Here is a 15049-nt window from a genome sequence, read left to right as displayed (position 1 = left end):
AGGAGGTGATCACCTGGAAGGATGGGAGGAACTGGAAGAGGGGGTTCTTCATCAGGAGAAAAGCACAGGGGTGGATTCCACCTCAAAAGCCCAGGCCTAACTCAAGAAGGGGCGACTTGGCTCTGACTCCCAGGTGCAGACACTTGGGGGCCGGGGCGGGGGAGGGGGGCGCATCACTGCTCCCCCCTTCAAATGTGCTTCTTCACGTCCTGAGCCCTAGAATCCGGCCAGGCCATTACCACATTTGGAGAATTAAGTGCAAAAGTGCCTGTGGGGCTCTCCCACTGACCCAGAAAGTCAGTGAAGTGCCAGACTGGGTTTCTGCAGGGTTTGCAGAAAGTCCTGCCTTCCTAGTGAAGACAGGGCATGAACTGCAGAGACTGGGGGACTGATGCAGCCACCTCCAGGGGCACTTCACACATGTCACATGTAGAGTGTCATTCCAGAGCACTGGGAGGCCCAGGGCCTCCGGCGTGCTGAGCTGCCTTTTGCCCAGGTGGGGGTGCCCTGCCCCTGTTCATGAGACCTCCCCGTGTTGGGGGGCGTGGAGAATCAGAGTGTGTATCAGCCACTTGAAGGAGTGGGGGGTGTGCAGGACGGCCCTGCCCTCCTTATCCACCTGTGCCTCCGCCCTACAGTCAAGCGGAATTTCAGCAGCGTGGCTGCCTCGTCAGGCAACACGACCCTCAATGGGGAAGACGGCGTGGAGCAGACAGCCATCAAGGTGTCTCTGAAGTGCCCCATCACATTCCGGCGCATCCAGCTGCCTGCTCGAGGCCACGATTGCAAGCACGTCCAGGTGAGCAGTCCCAGGGAGAGCGTCCCGGAGTCTGGCTGCGATGGCGAGGAGTAGGCGGGGGGATGGGCAGCAGGGCCTGTCTGCAACCCCGGAAGGATGCCATGACCATCAGGAGCTGATTTCACTCACTCACTCCTGCCATCATTTATCCTCTGAGCATCTTCTCTGTGTGCTCAGAGCTAGGTTCCCAGGGGGCTACAGAGCTGGATTTAGACAGTCCCAGCCCTGGCAGACGTGAGATGCCCGCTGGAAATTCTGCGCATACGGCCACTACGGCTGATAGGGAACCTGAAAGCAGGGACGCCTCTGCCTGGTTCACTGCTGTGTCCCGAGGCCCTGCCCTGAGCAGGTACTCAGGAAGTGGCTGTGGGATGAGTGACTGTCACAGTTTGGGTGGCTAAATGCGGGCAGCCCAGGTGGGTGGGATTCACTGGGTGGGGGCTGCCGTGGGGCCAGGCCAGCCGCACCCTCAGCCCCACCCTCTCACAACTGGCCCTGAGGGCTTCATAGTGGGTCGGGAGCCTCCCAGCCCTGCTAACCCCCATCCCCGGGAAAAAGGGGGCAGCAGAGGTCTGGTCGCTTTATTTGTCTGACGCACTGATGAACTGGATGGGGTGTGTCCTCCATGCCTGGGCCAGGCCAGGGAGAGGGGCTGTCATGGGGCAGGATCGGTGAGAGGTGGCTGCAGGGGAACCAGGAAGGCTTCTCAGAGGCCATGGGTCCTCTGGGGCACAGGGATGGTAGGAGGGCTGGACACAGGTATGCAGGGATTCCACGTGGCCCGAAAACTGTTAGCACAGCAGAAAATCGGCAAGGTCATCACCCCTCTCAACCCTGGGTCTCTCCATCACCTGTCTCCCTCCCTGGTGGGACGTCTTCATGAGGGTCCCGGAGGCAGTGGCACTTGCATTTAACAGGTTTCTGAGAGCCCTGCTCTCATCTGTCTGTGTCTCCCGGCCTCCACAGTGCTTTGACTTGGAGTCGTACCTGCAGCTGAATTGCGAGAGAGGGACCTGGAGGTGTCCTGTGTGCAAGTGAGTGATGCCCACCTCAGCATAAGCTACGTCACCGGGCTCCAGGAGGAGCTGAGGCCCTGCTCTGTGGGGTCCAGCCACCTCCACCTGCCCTAAACACGGATGAGAGAACCCAAGCACAGCAGAGGGGCTCAGATCACGGGGGCTGTGCACAGTCCCTTGGTATCAAGCGGTCACAAGGCTGCCCTCTCCTGTCGGTGCCCCCAAGTAGGAACCAGTGGCAGGGCCCGAGTCTCTTGGACACAGAGGGGAGGAGTGGGCTGTGGCCTCACCCGCTAGGGTCCAGGAGCAAAGGCCAAGCCCCCTCTCTCCTTTTCCAGTAAAACCGCTCTGCTCGAGGGCCTGGAGGTAGATCAGTACATGTGGGGCATCCTGAATGCCATCCAACAGTAAGTGGGCCTCCCCACACTAGGGCAGGGGGTGGGGGAGGAGGTGGGGGGGCGGGATGCTGACCTGAGTTGCATGAGGTGAGTGTGTGATCACCCCTGATACCCTATCCCCCACTGGCCGGCAGACCATTTTCCCACATCCCCCACCTCTCTGCCACTTTAAGGGGTTCTGTAGCTGGGGGCAAATGAACTTTCCAGAAAGGACCAACCTCAGCCAGAGCAGGAAGTTGACATGGCCGCGTCTCGGGTGGAGGCTTTGGGGCCCGCTGCCCCATGCCCAGCCACTTGCTTTCCTAGTCTCAGTCTCCCCATCTTTCAAAAGTTATAAAAATCCATCACACTTCTGTCCTATGCAGAACGTGGTGGGAATGGCGGCAGAGGGAGCCTGGACGAGGACATCTCAGTGTCTGTCCGAGCTGGAGGCCCTCATGTCCAAAGCCCGGTACCCCAGAGGCTCAGCTCTGCCCCCTTGCTCCCCCCAGCTCCGAGTTTGAAGAGGTCACCATTGACCCCACATGCAGCTGGCGGCCAGTGCCCATCAAGTCGGACCTCCACATTAAGGATGACCCTGACGGCATCCCGTCCAAGCGGTTCAAGACCATGAGTCCCAGCCAGATGATCATGCCCAATGTCATGGAGATGATCGCAGCCCTGGGCCCCGGCCCGTCCCCCTATCCACTCCCGCCCCCTCCCGGGGGCACCAACTCCAACGACTACAGCAGCCAAGGTGGGTGATGGCCGACAAGGAGGGAGGGAGAAGCCCCAGCAGGGGCCCAGGATTTCTGGGGATGGTGGCAGGTGCAGGGAGGGTGTGGTGTGAAGAGGCAGAGGTAATGCACGCCCCCAAAAAACAATACCACGTCGCTGAAATTGGGGATACAGCGGCCTGTGCGATGCCATCCTCCCCCACTCCATCCAGCCAGCCCTGTGGGTTGGCACCCAGCTGGGAAGGCATGAGTGAGGAGCTGCCCCGAGAGCCGGCCTCCCGCCTTTCGCACCCCCCGCTGCCCAGCCTCCCTCCTGACTGCTGGATCTCCCTGGTCGGCAGCTGCCAAGCTTAGGGGCTTCAGAGCCTGCTTTGCTGGGGCCACTAAGACTACACCCCTCCTGGCGCTCCTGGCCCTCCCGTGTTGCCCTCTGACATCTACGTATTGTCCCTGTCCCTGCAACTCTCCCACCCTTCCAGAGACGGGGTCCAGGGGCCTGGAGCCACCAGCCTTCGGCCACCAAGGTCACTGTCACTGCCCCCTCACTTCCTGCTGCCCAGAGCAAGCTGCACTGCACTGCCCTCAGTTCCCAGAAAGTACCCCCCCCCGCCCCCCAAACACTGGACATGGCAGCTCCCTGCAGAACCCCTGCTCTTAGGTTCCTAGGGGTCCTGGATGATTAAAGGCCCAGAGAGGTTAGCCTACCTAGCCAGAGTCCCACAGCATGCTGAGCGCCCCAGCTTTCCAGTGTGCTGATCCTCTGAGCTCTCACCGCGGCCACGTGGTGGAGGAAGCAGCGGCTTGGGAGGCCAGACAGCTGGCTCTGAGGGTGTCATCTTGAATCTGGCACAGCTTTCTTTATGGACTTGGCAGACTCCGACCTCCCCGTCTGGGCCTGGGTGGTCCCAGTGATGAAGGGCAGCCTCATGGGGGCTGTGGGTGAGCAGGTCTGGGGGGCTCGCTCAGCAGATCCTGTGGAAAGTTCAGACTGGGGCCTCATTCCATGTGTCCCGCCACAGGAGCCCGACTACCCTTTCCTCCTACGCTAGCCCTGCTTGTGGCTGTACACCGGCACACGCCCTGGGGTACTAAGGCCCGCAGGAGAAGGCTGCATCGCTGCCCCGCTGTACGGCCCTGAGGTCTCCGGCTGCAGGAGCCGACTCTAGCCTCTCAGGAGGGTGGGCCTTGGTTCCTCCTTTACACTCTGAGTTTCCTGGGGTGGCCGTCTTCCCTCTGGGTCACATCCCTCCCCATCTCGTTCCCTCCCCAGGCAACAGCTACCAGGGCCATGGCAACTTTGACTTCCCCCACGGGAATCCCGGTGGGACGTCCATGAACGACTTCATGCACGGACCCCCCCAGCTCTCCCACCCCCCGGACATGCCCAACAACATGGCCGCCCTTGAGAAGCCCCTCAGTCACCCCATGCAGGAGACTGTGAGTACCTCTTCCTCGCCGCTGACCGTCCACCTCCCCGGTGCCCCCAGCCCCAGTGTGGGGCTGACGGGGACAGAGGGCTCCCCTGGGCCTTTCTGATGTTTGCCTAGTTCCCTACCAGGCAAAGGGGAGGACTGAGAGTTGAGTCTCGGGACCCAGGAGGGCGTGGGAGGCCTGACTGAGGCGGGGTCGTGGCCCATCAGTGTCCTTGGATTTGGCCGTCTCACCCAGGACATCAGATTCTCAGATGGGGAAAGCTTCAAGCTCTTACCTGCACACACATTGCGTGCACACATGCAGATGCCCGCACACCCCCTACATACAGGCCCACACCCCCCACACACCCGGCACACATCCTGTACGCACACACGCACAGCCCCATCCCCTTTCTCCCCCTCTTACACACACTACTTCATCCACCATCTAGAATTTAGTCCCAGACCCAGGCACTTATTCCCCAGGGGTCTGAATCTTCAGGGTATCCCCTCCTCCTGCAAAAAGAAACATTAGGATTTCTACTTATCCCAAGAGTATCCACTTCTCGTCCTCTTTCACGTATTTACGCACACTGTATTGCTGAGAAAGCCCCTTCAGGTGAGGTGGCCTGTGCTGTCCAGAGGCCTTCCCTTCCTGTGGCGCCGACAGCAGTGGTGGGAGGCCTGGCCGCCTCCCGAGTCCTTACCTAGGCAGCGATGGATGATTGCACTTGATCTAGCAGACGTTTTCTGAGCCTGGTCTCCCGGCTGTGCCTTGTACCAGGTGTAGGCAAGACAGACACAGGCCTCAAGCTAATGGAGCAAAAGTTCTGGCAGTGCCCGGATGGAGGAAGAACACTTGGGGTTTTGAGGAAACCGAGGCCCAAGGGCTGGAGACTGAGGCCTCAGTCATTCTTTCTGTCCCTGGTCTCTCATCTTAGCAGGAGGGGCAGTCACTGAGGGCCTGGCCGTGGGTCCTGGGCCACAGCAGCCAGAGAGAAGGGTCCAGGGGTCTCGCCGATGCCTGGCAGTGGAGTTGGGCCTACACCCGAAGGTACCTCTCCAAGCTCTCCCAGTCTCCATCATGTGGCCTGGAAGGAAGGGGCCTATGGATTGTACTGTGTTACCCACAGCTGACATGGAGTTGGGAAACATCCAGCACTGGGCCAGGGACTGTCCTGTGCACCAGAGCCACCAGTGCTCAGCACGAGTGACTATTAACCAGAAGGACTCTAAATGAGGGGCACTGCAGCAGCTTCCCTGCAGGAACCCCGAATGCCAGGTTGGAAATAGCTGCTTTCACCAGCCTTCTGCCATGTTTTCGCAAGTTACTTTCTGCCCCACGGGGCTTCCAATTTCGGGGGGCGTCTCTCCTGGCCCCCTTCCCCAGCCCTGCTCCCCAGGACGTCAGCCTTCCATGTCCAGGAGTCACCCAGATCACACCCCTGCTCCACATTGATCTGGCACCTTCTGTCTCCTCACAGTTCCCAGCACTGGAAGATGGCAGCAGGGGTGCTGTGTGCTTTCTGCGTCCAACAAGGCCTTTTCCTGCCTTGTCAGCCCTGCCACCAGGGTCCTCGCAGAGGGACTTAAGCCCTTGAGTTGACTTCACAGCCCCCCCAGGAAGCTTTTCAGATATGCACTGTCCTTGTCCGTCTCTGGGCTTTTGTTAGATGAGAACTGGACCCAGAGGTACAGCTGTGCAAGGTGGTGTGGTGCGGTCACAGGTCAACAACCCACCTGCCCAACCAGAGCAGCCTGACCCGGCTGAGCACGAGGCCAGGAAGGATTCCCAGGCGCACGGACTGGTGGGAGGGCTCCAACCAGGTGCTGGCCCACCCAAGGCTCTCCCGTGCCAGGTGGGAGGTTGACAGGTGTGTCAGCAGGTCCCAGAGAGCACTTGTCCCTCTAGGTTCTGAGATAATCCAGCAAGATGTCAGGGCCGAGGGCGTTAGTTGTGTCAGCAGATCTGGGGACTGTCTGGGGCTGGGCTGCTCCAGGAGTGTGGAGCCCCTCACTGCCCCCCCACTTCCCAGAATGGTCGCTGTGGAGCGTCACAGGCTGGCCTCGCCGACAGCTGTGAGGGCTGACCTGCCGCTTCTGGTTCTTCTTACTTTGTGTGCACCCCACAAGTGGTTCCCCCAGGGTCAGCAGCCTTCATGTCACATGGTCATCCCTCATTCTCAAGGCCCGGGCCGGAGGGGCACTGTGCTGCAGAGGGCCACCTGGACCGTGGGCAGGGGCCAGCCCACAGCAAGGCTTGGGGAGCAGCTTTTAGGAGAAACAGGAAGAGGAACTGGTGTCTGGAGAAGATCAGGGATGGTGTCACTGCAGTCTGCAAACCCACGAAAGAAGTGTCAGTGTTTCTGTGTGGCCCAGAAGACAGGGCTGGGAGGAGGGTAGTGACCAGGGAGACATTTAGTCACCTGGCTGCCCATTTCAAGTGAGAGGCCTGGCCAGTCAGTGAGCTCCCTTCACTCGCAGAGTGTGAGGGGGGCCCGGGGACCGTTGGGGATGCCGTGGGTGGGGCCCCAGACTTAGACTTGGCCTTTCACTCCGAGACCTGAACTCTGAAGGCAGGGTGGCTTGAGGCAGCAAACAGACCTACAGGGCGAGTTTTAAGTCCCACCCACTCGTGTCCCCTGCCCACCCATAGCCCCGACGGTTCAGGACACGCGCGGGGTGGGGGGGGGGGCGCCTAGGTTATCTACGAGAGAAGCACGCCTGTTGCTGCCTAGGCGGGTGGCCAGCAGGAAGGTCTGGCAGGACTCAGAAGCCCCAGGTCGCCTCCTTTACTTTGGGCACAGCTCCGTCCTACCCCGGGACAGCAGGCAGAGCGTACACCGAGGCCCCGCTGCCCCGGAGCCGGCGTGCCTCGTGTCGCCCCCAGGCCAGGGCCCGCGTGGAGGCGCAGGCCCCCATGAGCTGCGTACCTGCCCCACGCTGTCGTCTGTCTGCTCCCCGCCGCCCCGGCTCGGGCCTGCACCACGCCGCCAGCAGCACTCCCGCCCGCCTCCCTGCTCCCCGGAAACATGCCCATTTCGCTTCTCCATCCTGCCCTTGCTGTTGTTCATTGTGCTGGTGTCCGGGCTAGGGAGACAGAGGGGCTCCCAGGGGCCTGGGCCCCGATCTCAGGGTCTCTGCTAGTCTCAGAGCCCCTGGCCGCCTCCCTCCCTGCCCCACATGGCTTCAGCCTCCCTGACTGGCGGTTTTTGGGGGAGGATTTGTTTGCTTGTTTGTTTGTTTCTCTGCAGAAAAAAAAAAAAAAAAGCATTCAGCTTTGTAGAGGGGTGGCTTTGTTTTGGGGGTTTCGTTATTTTCCTGGTTTTGTTTGGTTTTCATTTCTCCAGGCATCTCGTCGCTGTACCTCGTCACCTCACCTTTCTTTTTCCTGCTCTCTCCTCCTCCACAGATGCCACATGCTGGCAGTTCTGACCAGCCCCATCCCTCCATGCAACAAGGTTTGCACGTCCCACACCCCAGCAGCCAGTCAGGGCCTCCATTACATCACAGTGGGGCTCCTCCTCCTTCCCAGCCTCCCCGGCAACCGCCACAGGCCGCTCCCGGCAACCATCCACACAGTGACCTGACCTTTAACCCCTCCTCAGCCTTAGAGGGTCAGGCCGGAGCGCAGGGAGCGTCCGACATGCCGGAGCCTTCGCTGGATGTAAGTTGGGGTCACCACGTGTCTTGGCCTGGGGCCGGGACTGCCCGAGAGCAGGGGCGGGTGTCGAGGGCCCGAGGCCCGGGGTGGAGGAGAGATACAGCGGTGAGGAGCGGGTGGGCGGGTGGAGGGTGGGCCCCGCCAACCTGCCTCCCCTGTGGCTCCAGGACCGGGGAACCCCACAGTGGGCAAGCCTCAGCGAGGGTGCCACACCCCTTGCCCCACCCTGCCGGCCCCGCCCCCGTCCCCTTGGCCACAGTCCTGCCGCGCGGCCCTGCCCTCCCTCCCCCAGGCCCTCACAGAGTCCCTCTGGGCCGGTCCTGGAGGCAGCACAGGAGGGTCCATCCCCCCCTTCTTCCCACCTCCCGTTCCCCGACATCGGCTTGCCATCGCTGCATCTGCCGCTCTCTGGCCCAAGGCAGGGGAGGGGCTGGAGGGACAGGTCCCTCTGTCTGTCTCGCTGGTGTGTGTCTCCAGTTTCTAGTCTGTGTGTTGTCCATGCCCTGTGCTTTTGCTCACTCCATCGCTCACTCTGAGAGGCCCCCACGTGGGGTGACAGAAGGCTCGGCCTCGGGTCACACTGGGGGGCGGGGGCGGGGGGCGTCGTGTGACTGAGGCAGAAGCGGGCAGCTGAGATTCAGGGATCACCCCCCTTGAGAACTGAATGGTCTGGAAGGTGGGCGAGGGGGACACTGAATGATGGGTGTTGGGTAGCTGGGCAGGGCTGCCAGCGAGGGACACGGCCCTTGCCCCGCCCACCCCTCGCCCCCAGGCTCTAGATTCCCAGAGAGGAGGCCTGCCCTCTCCTTGGTCACGTCCCAGCCCCAGCAAGAGTCACCCTTGGTCCCAGCAAGAGTCTCTGGTGAATGGGATTCACTCAGCTTTGGGGCCATCTTGGATTCTTGCCCAACTCTCCTCCCCATGCCAGGCCAGGGCAGGTGCTTTTAGATTGATGAGGGTCCCCTGTGTGACCGAAAGAGTTCAAGGACCTCACAGTAGAGGGTAGGGATGGTCTGTAGCCTCTTCCCGGAGTCTACAGGGAAGAGCAGTGCTGCCAAGCTAGCCGCGGGCTCAGCAAAGAGCCGGGAGCTCTTGGGGGAGGTGTGGGGTGCTGGGAGCCGCAGAGACCCACCAGCCTTACATGCAAAGCCACATGGCTTCTCCTGGGAGGCATGAGTGACCCCCAGCCCCTTGTGGCAGGGTCTCAGGAACACTGTGCGTGAGGAGCCTTCCCAGCTGGTGGGCCGAGGGCTCCACTCTTCCAGACTTGAAATAAGCACGGGTGTGCCCCAGACTAGCACGGTGGCCTGGATGCATCCAGGGACCACCGGCAATGTTAGTTTCCCCTGTTTGAACCAGGACCCCAGGAGGCAGGTAGAGGGCAAGCGAACAGGTCCGAGGGTGCCCTGCTTCCTCGCCCTGGGCCGGCCCAGCCTTCAGCCGACACCTCATCTGAGCTTCTTTACTTCTTTTCCAGCTCCTTCCAGAACTCACAAACCCTGATGAGCTCCTCTCGTACCTGGATCCCCCTGACCTGCCGAGCAATAGTAATGATGACCTCCTGTCTCTCTTTGAGAACAACTGAAGCCCACCCCTCTGTCGGGGCCACCCCTCCCCACGCGGCCTCCTTCCCCATCTGCCCCACACACTTTCCTGCCGGGAGCCCGTGCCCTCGGACCGCCCCTGCTGCGGCCTTCAGAGCCTAGGGGCGGGAGGGTGCACTGTGAAGGCGGTGCAGGTCTGGAGCCCACGCCCAGAGCAGGCCCCAAAGATGACCCTCGAGACAGGGCGCTGGCTCGGGGAGGGGGCACACGCTGACAGCGGCTTCCAGATGACCCTCCAGTGCCCCCCAGGTTCTTCCAGTTTCTAAACTGTAACCCGGCCTCCCTGCTTCCTGGCCCAGAGCCGCCTCCACGTGACTGTGAACCTGAGGGAGGGGCCCCCGTATCCCAGCGGCCCCGAGCCTTGGAGGAGCAGCAGAGGTTGGTGGCAGTGAGAGCGGCCTGCCCACCACCACTACCACCCACCACAGAAAAGCACAAACCTCTGGGAAAGAGAACTCTCTCAGGGGCCAAGGTTATCGCTTTGACCCCAGACCTCTAAGCCAGGATACCCTGTAAACACTCTCAGAGAGCAGAGAGAAAAAAGACAAGCGTCTGTGTTTGGGAGAGGGTGAGCCATTCCTGCTTGGGGACCGGTGGAAAAGGGAGTCAAGGCCTCCTCAGAGCCAGGATGGCTCCACAACCTCTGACTCAGGCCAGGGCCCAGCCTTAGGGGGGCCAGAGAGAGAAAGAATCCAGCGGAAGTTATTGTGCCCTTAATTGGGGAAGGGGGGAGTGCCGCCAGCCGGATTTGGAGTCCAACAGAAATGGCCAACTTACAACTTTGCTCCAAGCCACCCCCTGTTCTTAAACGACAGCATCTTAAGGCTGCAAAGTCATCTGGGGAAAAGGAACACTGGACTTGGACAGCAAGCGACCCATTTCTCTCCATGCGTCCTGTTTCCTTCCTCTGCTCCCCCCTCGCCCACCTCTCCAAGACTGTTACGTGGGACACCCTCTTCCCTCTGTCCCAGTGCCCCTATGTCTACCCAGACGGCAAGGTGAGTGGTGGAAAGGCAGGGGATGCAGGGGCTCAGCAGCAGGAACCCTGGGCATCACTCTCTCTCTCCGGCTCCTCTGTCTGGTCTGGCCTGTCCCTGTGCTCGAGGCTGCCCCCAGCTCCAGCCCAGTCTGTCGCCGCGTGTGCCAGGATGTGCCCTCGAGCGTCGCGTGGTGTTTGTGTGGCTGTCTCAGACCCCGCGCTTGGCTGCCAGCCTCTCCTTCCCTCCATGTCCCTCTGGCCTCGAAAGCTCACCCCACACTCCTGTTCCAGCAGAAGCAGCCTCTGGTTTCCCCTCCACGCTTCGCTCCATCCAGCTAACTGCTAGCTCTCGGAGTCTCCCGGGTAGCTTCTTGTGAGTCTGTTTTGTTCCAGGCTCCCTTGTGCTCGCCGAGCCGCATGGCCGGTGACGCTGGGCCGTTGGGTCACTTGCGTCCCCTCTGTAAATTCATCGCGCCCCTCCCCTGCTGCTGCCCAAGGCCCTCACCTGCTCCCCCGTCCACTGTCTGTGTTCTCAGTCTCCGTCTCCCTCTCTGTTGGGGGTTGGGGGAACACCCCCAACACTCCTCTGGATGTGACCGGAACGTTGGCCCCAGCTGTTGACTTCCAGTCGCTGTACCAGACGGCCCGGCCCAAGGTTTTCTGTAGGAAAGCTGCCATCGTCCCATCCCCACCCCTTTTCCTTTGTCCCGTTGTCAGAGGTTTTTTCAAACAGCGTGGTGTTCCGTATACAAATCAATTATTTTAAGAATTGCTTTTGTAAATATCTTTGTGAATATTTTAGTATCGTCTTTGATAATATTCAACATTTTCATGACCTGGTTATAGCCTTTGCTGGTGTTTTTAAAATACCTTGACTCAACGACAAAGACCGAGTCCCTTTTTTAAGAAAAACAACAAACAAAAACAAAAAAGCAACCAGGGCCATTTGTACAGAAGAAGGGACTGAGAGCGTGGGTGGCTGTACAGTGAGTTAGAAGACCAGGCCACCCGCCGTTTGGAGCCATCCCCAGTTGGCTGGTGGGGACAAGACGACGCCAGGTAGCATGTGGCCGTCTCTGCCCAGCGGCCAGAGGCCCCAGCTGTGTCGGGCCTTCTGGGAATGTTCTGCCCCAGACAGATTTACAGATGCCTTCCTTGGAAGTTCCCACTTCCTGCTCTGCAACTTTTTCTCAGAAAGGCCTGGGGTCCGTTCTGGTTGTTATCGGGGTGTCCCCCTCTGCTCACTGACCCATCCACAGCTTTCTAGCACAGAGGGTCAATCTGTTCCCCACAGCCCAGGCTCCAGGCACCTGCCTCAGCCATCTCTGAGGAAGCCATGGGCTCGGCACCTGAGGCAGGTTTCCTGGGTCCCCTCCCAAGCGAGCCTCCACCAGCAAGTTCAGCAAAGAGCTTTCCAGAACCGTGGTGCCTGCAGCCCGCGCTCTGGGCGTGTCCTCTTCCAGAGCGGTTTTGGAGCCAGGTCGGGGGGTGGGGGGAGGCATCAAGGCGTCCGGGGCTGTAGCGAGCCCCAGTTGGTGACACATTCAGGTGATGACAGCCTCCCCAAGCAGGGGCGGTTCTGAACTCTGGGGAGATGCTTCCCTGATCCTTTCGGATGACTACTTGGAGCCATAAGTAACCTCAGCAAAAACAATGCCTCAGCCAAGCCACTTCTCCATGACAAGCATCCACCCAGCCCATAGGCATGTTTCTGTCTCCACTCCACAGAACGGACAGGGCGCTGGCGGGCAGGTGGGAAGGCCCAAGTACAAGCAATCGACCCCATCTTCTTGGTTTGAAGCTTTACCCATGTATCCTGTTCCTGTAGCCATTTTTATTTTTTAAGAAACTTCTAATGCTTTCTCCGTAACGGAAGCCCTGAACCCCCAGAGAGCTACACGTCTGCTCCCTCGGCCTGACCCATCCAGACAGGGCGACGTGGGCAGCAGCCACTCAAGGGACGTGTGTACATATGTAAATGAGAAATAGAGACATGTTAACAGATGCATTCATTTCCCTCGGAATGTGTATTGTTTTTATTTTCCGGAACAAAACAAAACAAAAAAAAAGGCTTGGAACTCCATCTTCACGTGGAAAAACTAGACCCTGTCTGTTAGCGTCTGTGAGGTCTCTCTCCGCATCTGTCTCACTCATGTAATATACTCTGACTCTGTGTAGAAAGGAGTTCTTTTTGTTCCGTTTTGTTTTTATTCTACCTACATGTACTACTTAGCTTCAGTGTACTAGTCCTGCCACCTGTGTATTTTTAGGGTGCTATGGAAATAATGAAAAGAAACGGGGATTTCAGAAGAAAATTGTAACCAAATTCATACTTTGTATAATTTTTGATATCATGATCGCAGGTGATTTCACACGTACACACACATGAACACACCCACCGTGCAGCCTGAAGTAACTCCCACTGCGACCGTCATCGTCTCTGTACATCTCTGTACAATGCAATCATTTCATACTTTAAACTGGTCCGAAAACTAATTGTGATTTCTAGTCTTGCAAAGCTGTATGTAGTTAGATGATGTGACAACCTCTAATATTTATCTAATAAATATGTATTCAGATGAAACCTGTATATTAGGTGTTCATGTGGTTCTTTTGTATTTAAATATCAAATTATTTGACTCTTGCTAGACATTTCTATACTCTGTTGTAACACTGAGGTATCTCATTTGCCCATGTTAATTTTTTTCTAAATAAATGGACGAAAACGAAGGTTCGGCCAACTAGCGATTTTGTGAATGTTAAGGGGCGGTTTGGGTGTTTTCTGATTTTGCTTTTTAGCACCACCCCTGCCCGATCACCCTGCAAAACAAAACAAAACAAAAACTGTGCAGTCAGGTGCTTCGGGTGCTAAGATGGAGGAGCCCCTGACACAGGGGTCCCGGAAGTCGCCCTGGAACCTGGCTCAGGTGAATGTTCAGAGCCCAGTGTCCTCACCTCCTGGTGGACCCCGTCTCCAGCAGGCCCTGGTCCTGGGGAGGGGGCCCTGAACGGTGCCAGGCCCTATATGGGGTGCTGGAGACTCAGACCCAGTGTGACTCGGGGCGGGTGTACGATGCTGGCCGGGCTCAGATGACGAGCCCTTGTGGATTCTCTGGAGTTAGGAACAGGTACCTTGTCAAGTTAATACAGACGCTTTCCTGTTGGCCACCTCTCTCTGGCCACCCCACTTCTCGGCACCCCTGCCCCCCTCCCCTTGAAGGGGACCTTGGGTCTCCTCTTGCCCATGACTGCAATTTACATAGGTTACTTTGCTACAGCCCCTGGCCGGGCCCTGGTTCTAACTGTCTTTACAGCCTCAGGCACACAAACGACTGCCCTTCCTTGTCCCCTCCTGAACTTAGGGGAAGTGAATATGATTCTCAGGGCCCAGCAGCCAACCACTGTCCCCCCCTTTACTCAGCTCTGGCCTCGGGCCGTAGGACATAAGCAAATGTGGCTGTCATAGCCTTCCCTCCACACAGACCGGGTAAGGACAAGTCCAAAGAAGGAAGTGGGGTCTGGCAGGCACCCCAAAATATATCCCCTGGAATATGTGCGTGTGGCGGGGGGAGCAGGGTGTCATCAGCCATGGGACGGCCCGTGGAGAATAGGGGGCCTTCTCTGGGGTGGCCAGTTTCCCTTCTTGGGGGGAGATGGAAGGGGAGGGGAGAAGGAGAATTTACATTAAAAATGGGATCTCGTGGCCACTGCCCTCTGCCGGCAAGAGGTGTTTTCTCTGAGAACAGGCACTCCTGGAAGAGGGCTGAGTAGCATCAATGACGGTTTCCCAAAGGGGCCCCCAGCTCCCCACTGCCTTGGAGCAATGCTTCCCTGTGGCCTCGCTGAGTGGCCCATGAAATCAGTTTGGTGGGTTGTGACCAGCACTTTTTAAAGGAATAGATGAGAATAAAGCAGAAAACATCAAGAGTACCCTACAAAGTAAGGGTGAGGATTGCATCGTGAAACTTTTGTTGCAGTTGTGTGTGTGAGTCTGCTGAATCATGATGTAAAATTAACTCTTACTTGTGGGTTGTGGTTAAAAGCAAAAAGCTTGAATGCCATTGCCTTAAAGGCAGGAAGTGAGCAGGGGGTGGAGAGGGAGAAGCAGGGCCGTATCTCCCCTAAATTCACGATAAAATGCAAACCTTCCTGCTATTCTAGCTTCAGAACCTGAAGCCAGGGATACAGCTGAATACAGGCCACCTAGCAAGGCTGCATGGAGACCCGCCCATTCCATCCCACTAACTCCTCCTGAGACCAGCTACTTCCTTCTGTGGGCCTAGAATGAGAAAAGCCCGTGGGAAAAGCCCAGCAAGGGCCTGGCTCAAGGCGGCTTGGAGCTCAGCCTCCTGCCACCGCCCCCTCCGCCCTCCGCTGTCCTCCCGCCCTCCCTCCCCTCACTCGGACCATGCAGCACATGCTGCAGCCCACGGGTCTTGGGTTTCCGTTCTTCCCAACACA

At 58.6% G+C, this 15049-nt stretch overlaps 1 protein-coding gene across 1 annotated transcript in view; it reads left to right on the top strand.

The window, feature by feature from the left end:
* Positions 1 to 9590, top strand: part of ZMIZ1 (zinc finger MIZ-type containing 1) — a 102846-nt gene extending 93256 nt beyond the window's left edge. The window contains exons 15-21 of the mRNA XM_065894046.1: positions 639 to 799; positions 1766 to 1833; positions 2154 to 2222; positions 2705 to 2949; positions 4200 to 4366; positions 7754 to 8008; positions 9483 to 9590. Of these exons, the coding sequence (XP_065750118.1) occupies positions 639 to 799; positions 1766 to 1833; positions 2154 to 2222; positions 2705 to 2949; positions 4200 to 4366; positions 7754 to 8008; positions 9483 to 9590 (1073 nt within the window). The remainder of the gene's footprint in view (positions 1 to 638; positions 800 to 1765; positions 1834 to 2153; positions 2223 to 2704; positions 2950 to 4199; positions 4367 to 7753; positions 8009 to 9482) is intronic.
* Positions 9591 to 15049: the final 5459 nt, after the last annotated feature.

The sequence above is a fragment of the Phocoena phocoena genome, chromosome 16 (assembly GCF_963924675.1).
Source record: "Phocoena phocoena chromosome 16, mPhoPho1.1, whole genome shotgun sequence".
NCBI lineage: Eukaryota > Metazoa > Chordata > Mammalia > Artiodactyla > Phocoenidae > Phocoena > Phocoena phocoena.
The sequence above is the reverse complement of the archived record's forward strand: the minus strand, read 5'-3'. Positions and strand labels throughout refer to the sequence as shown.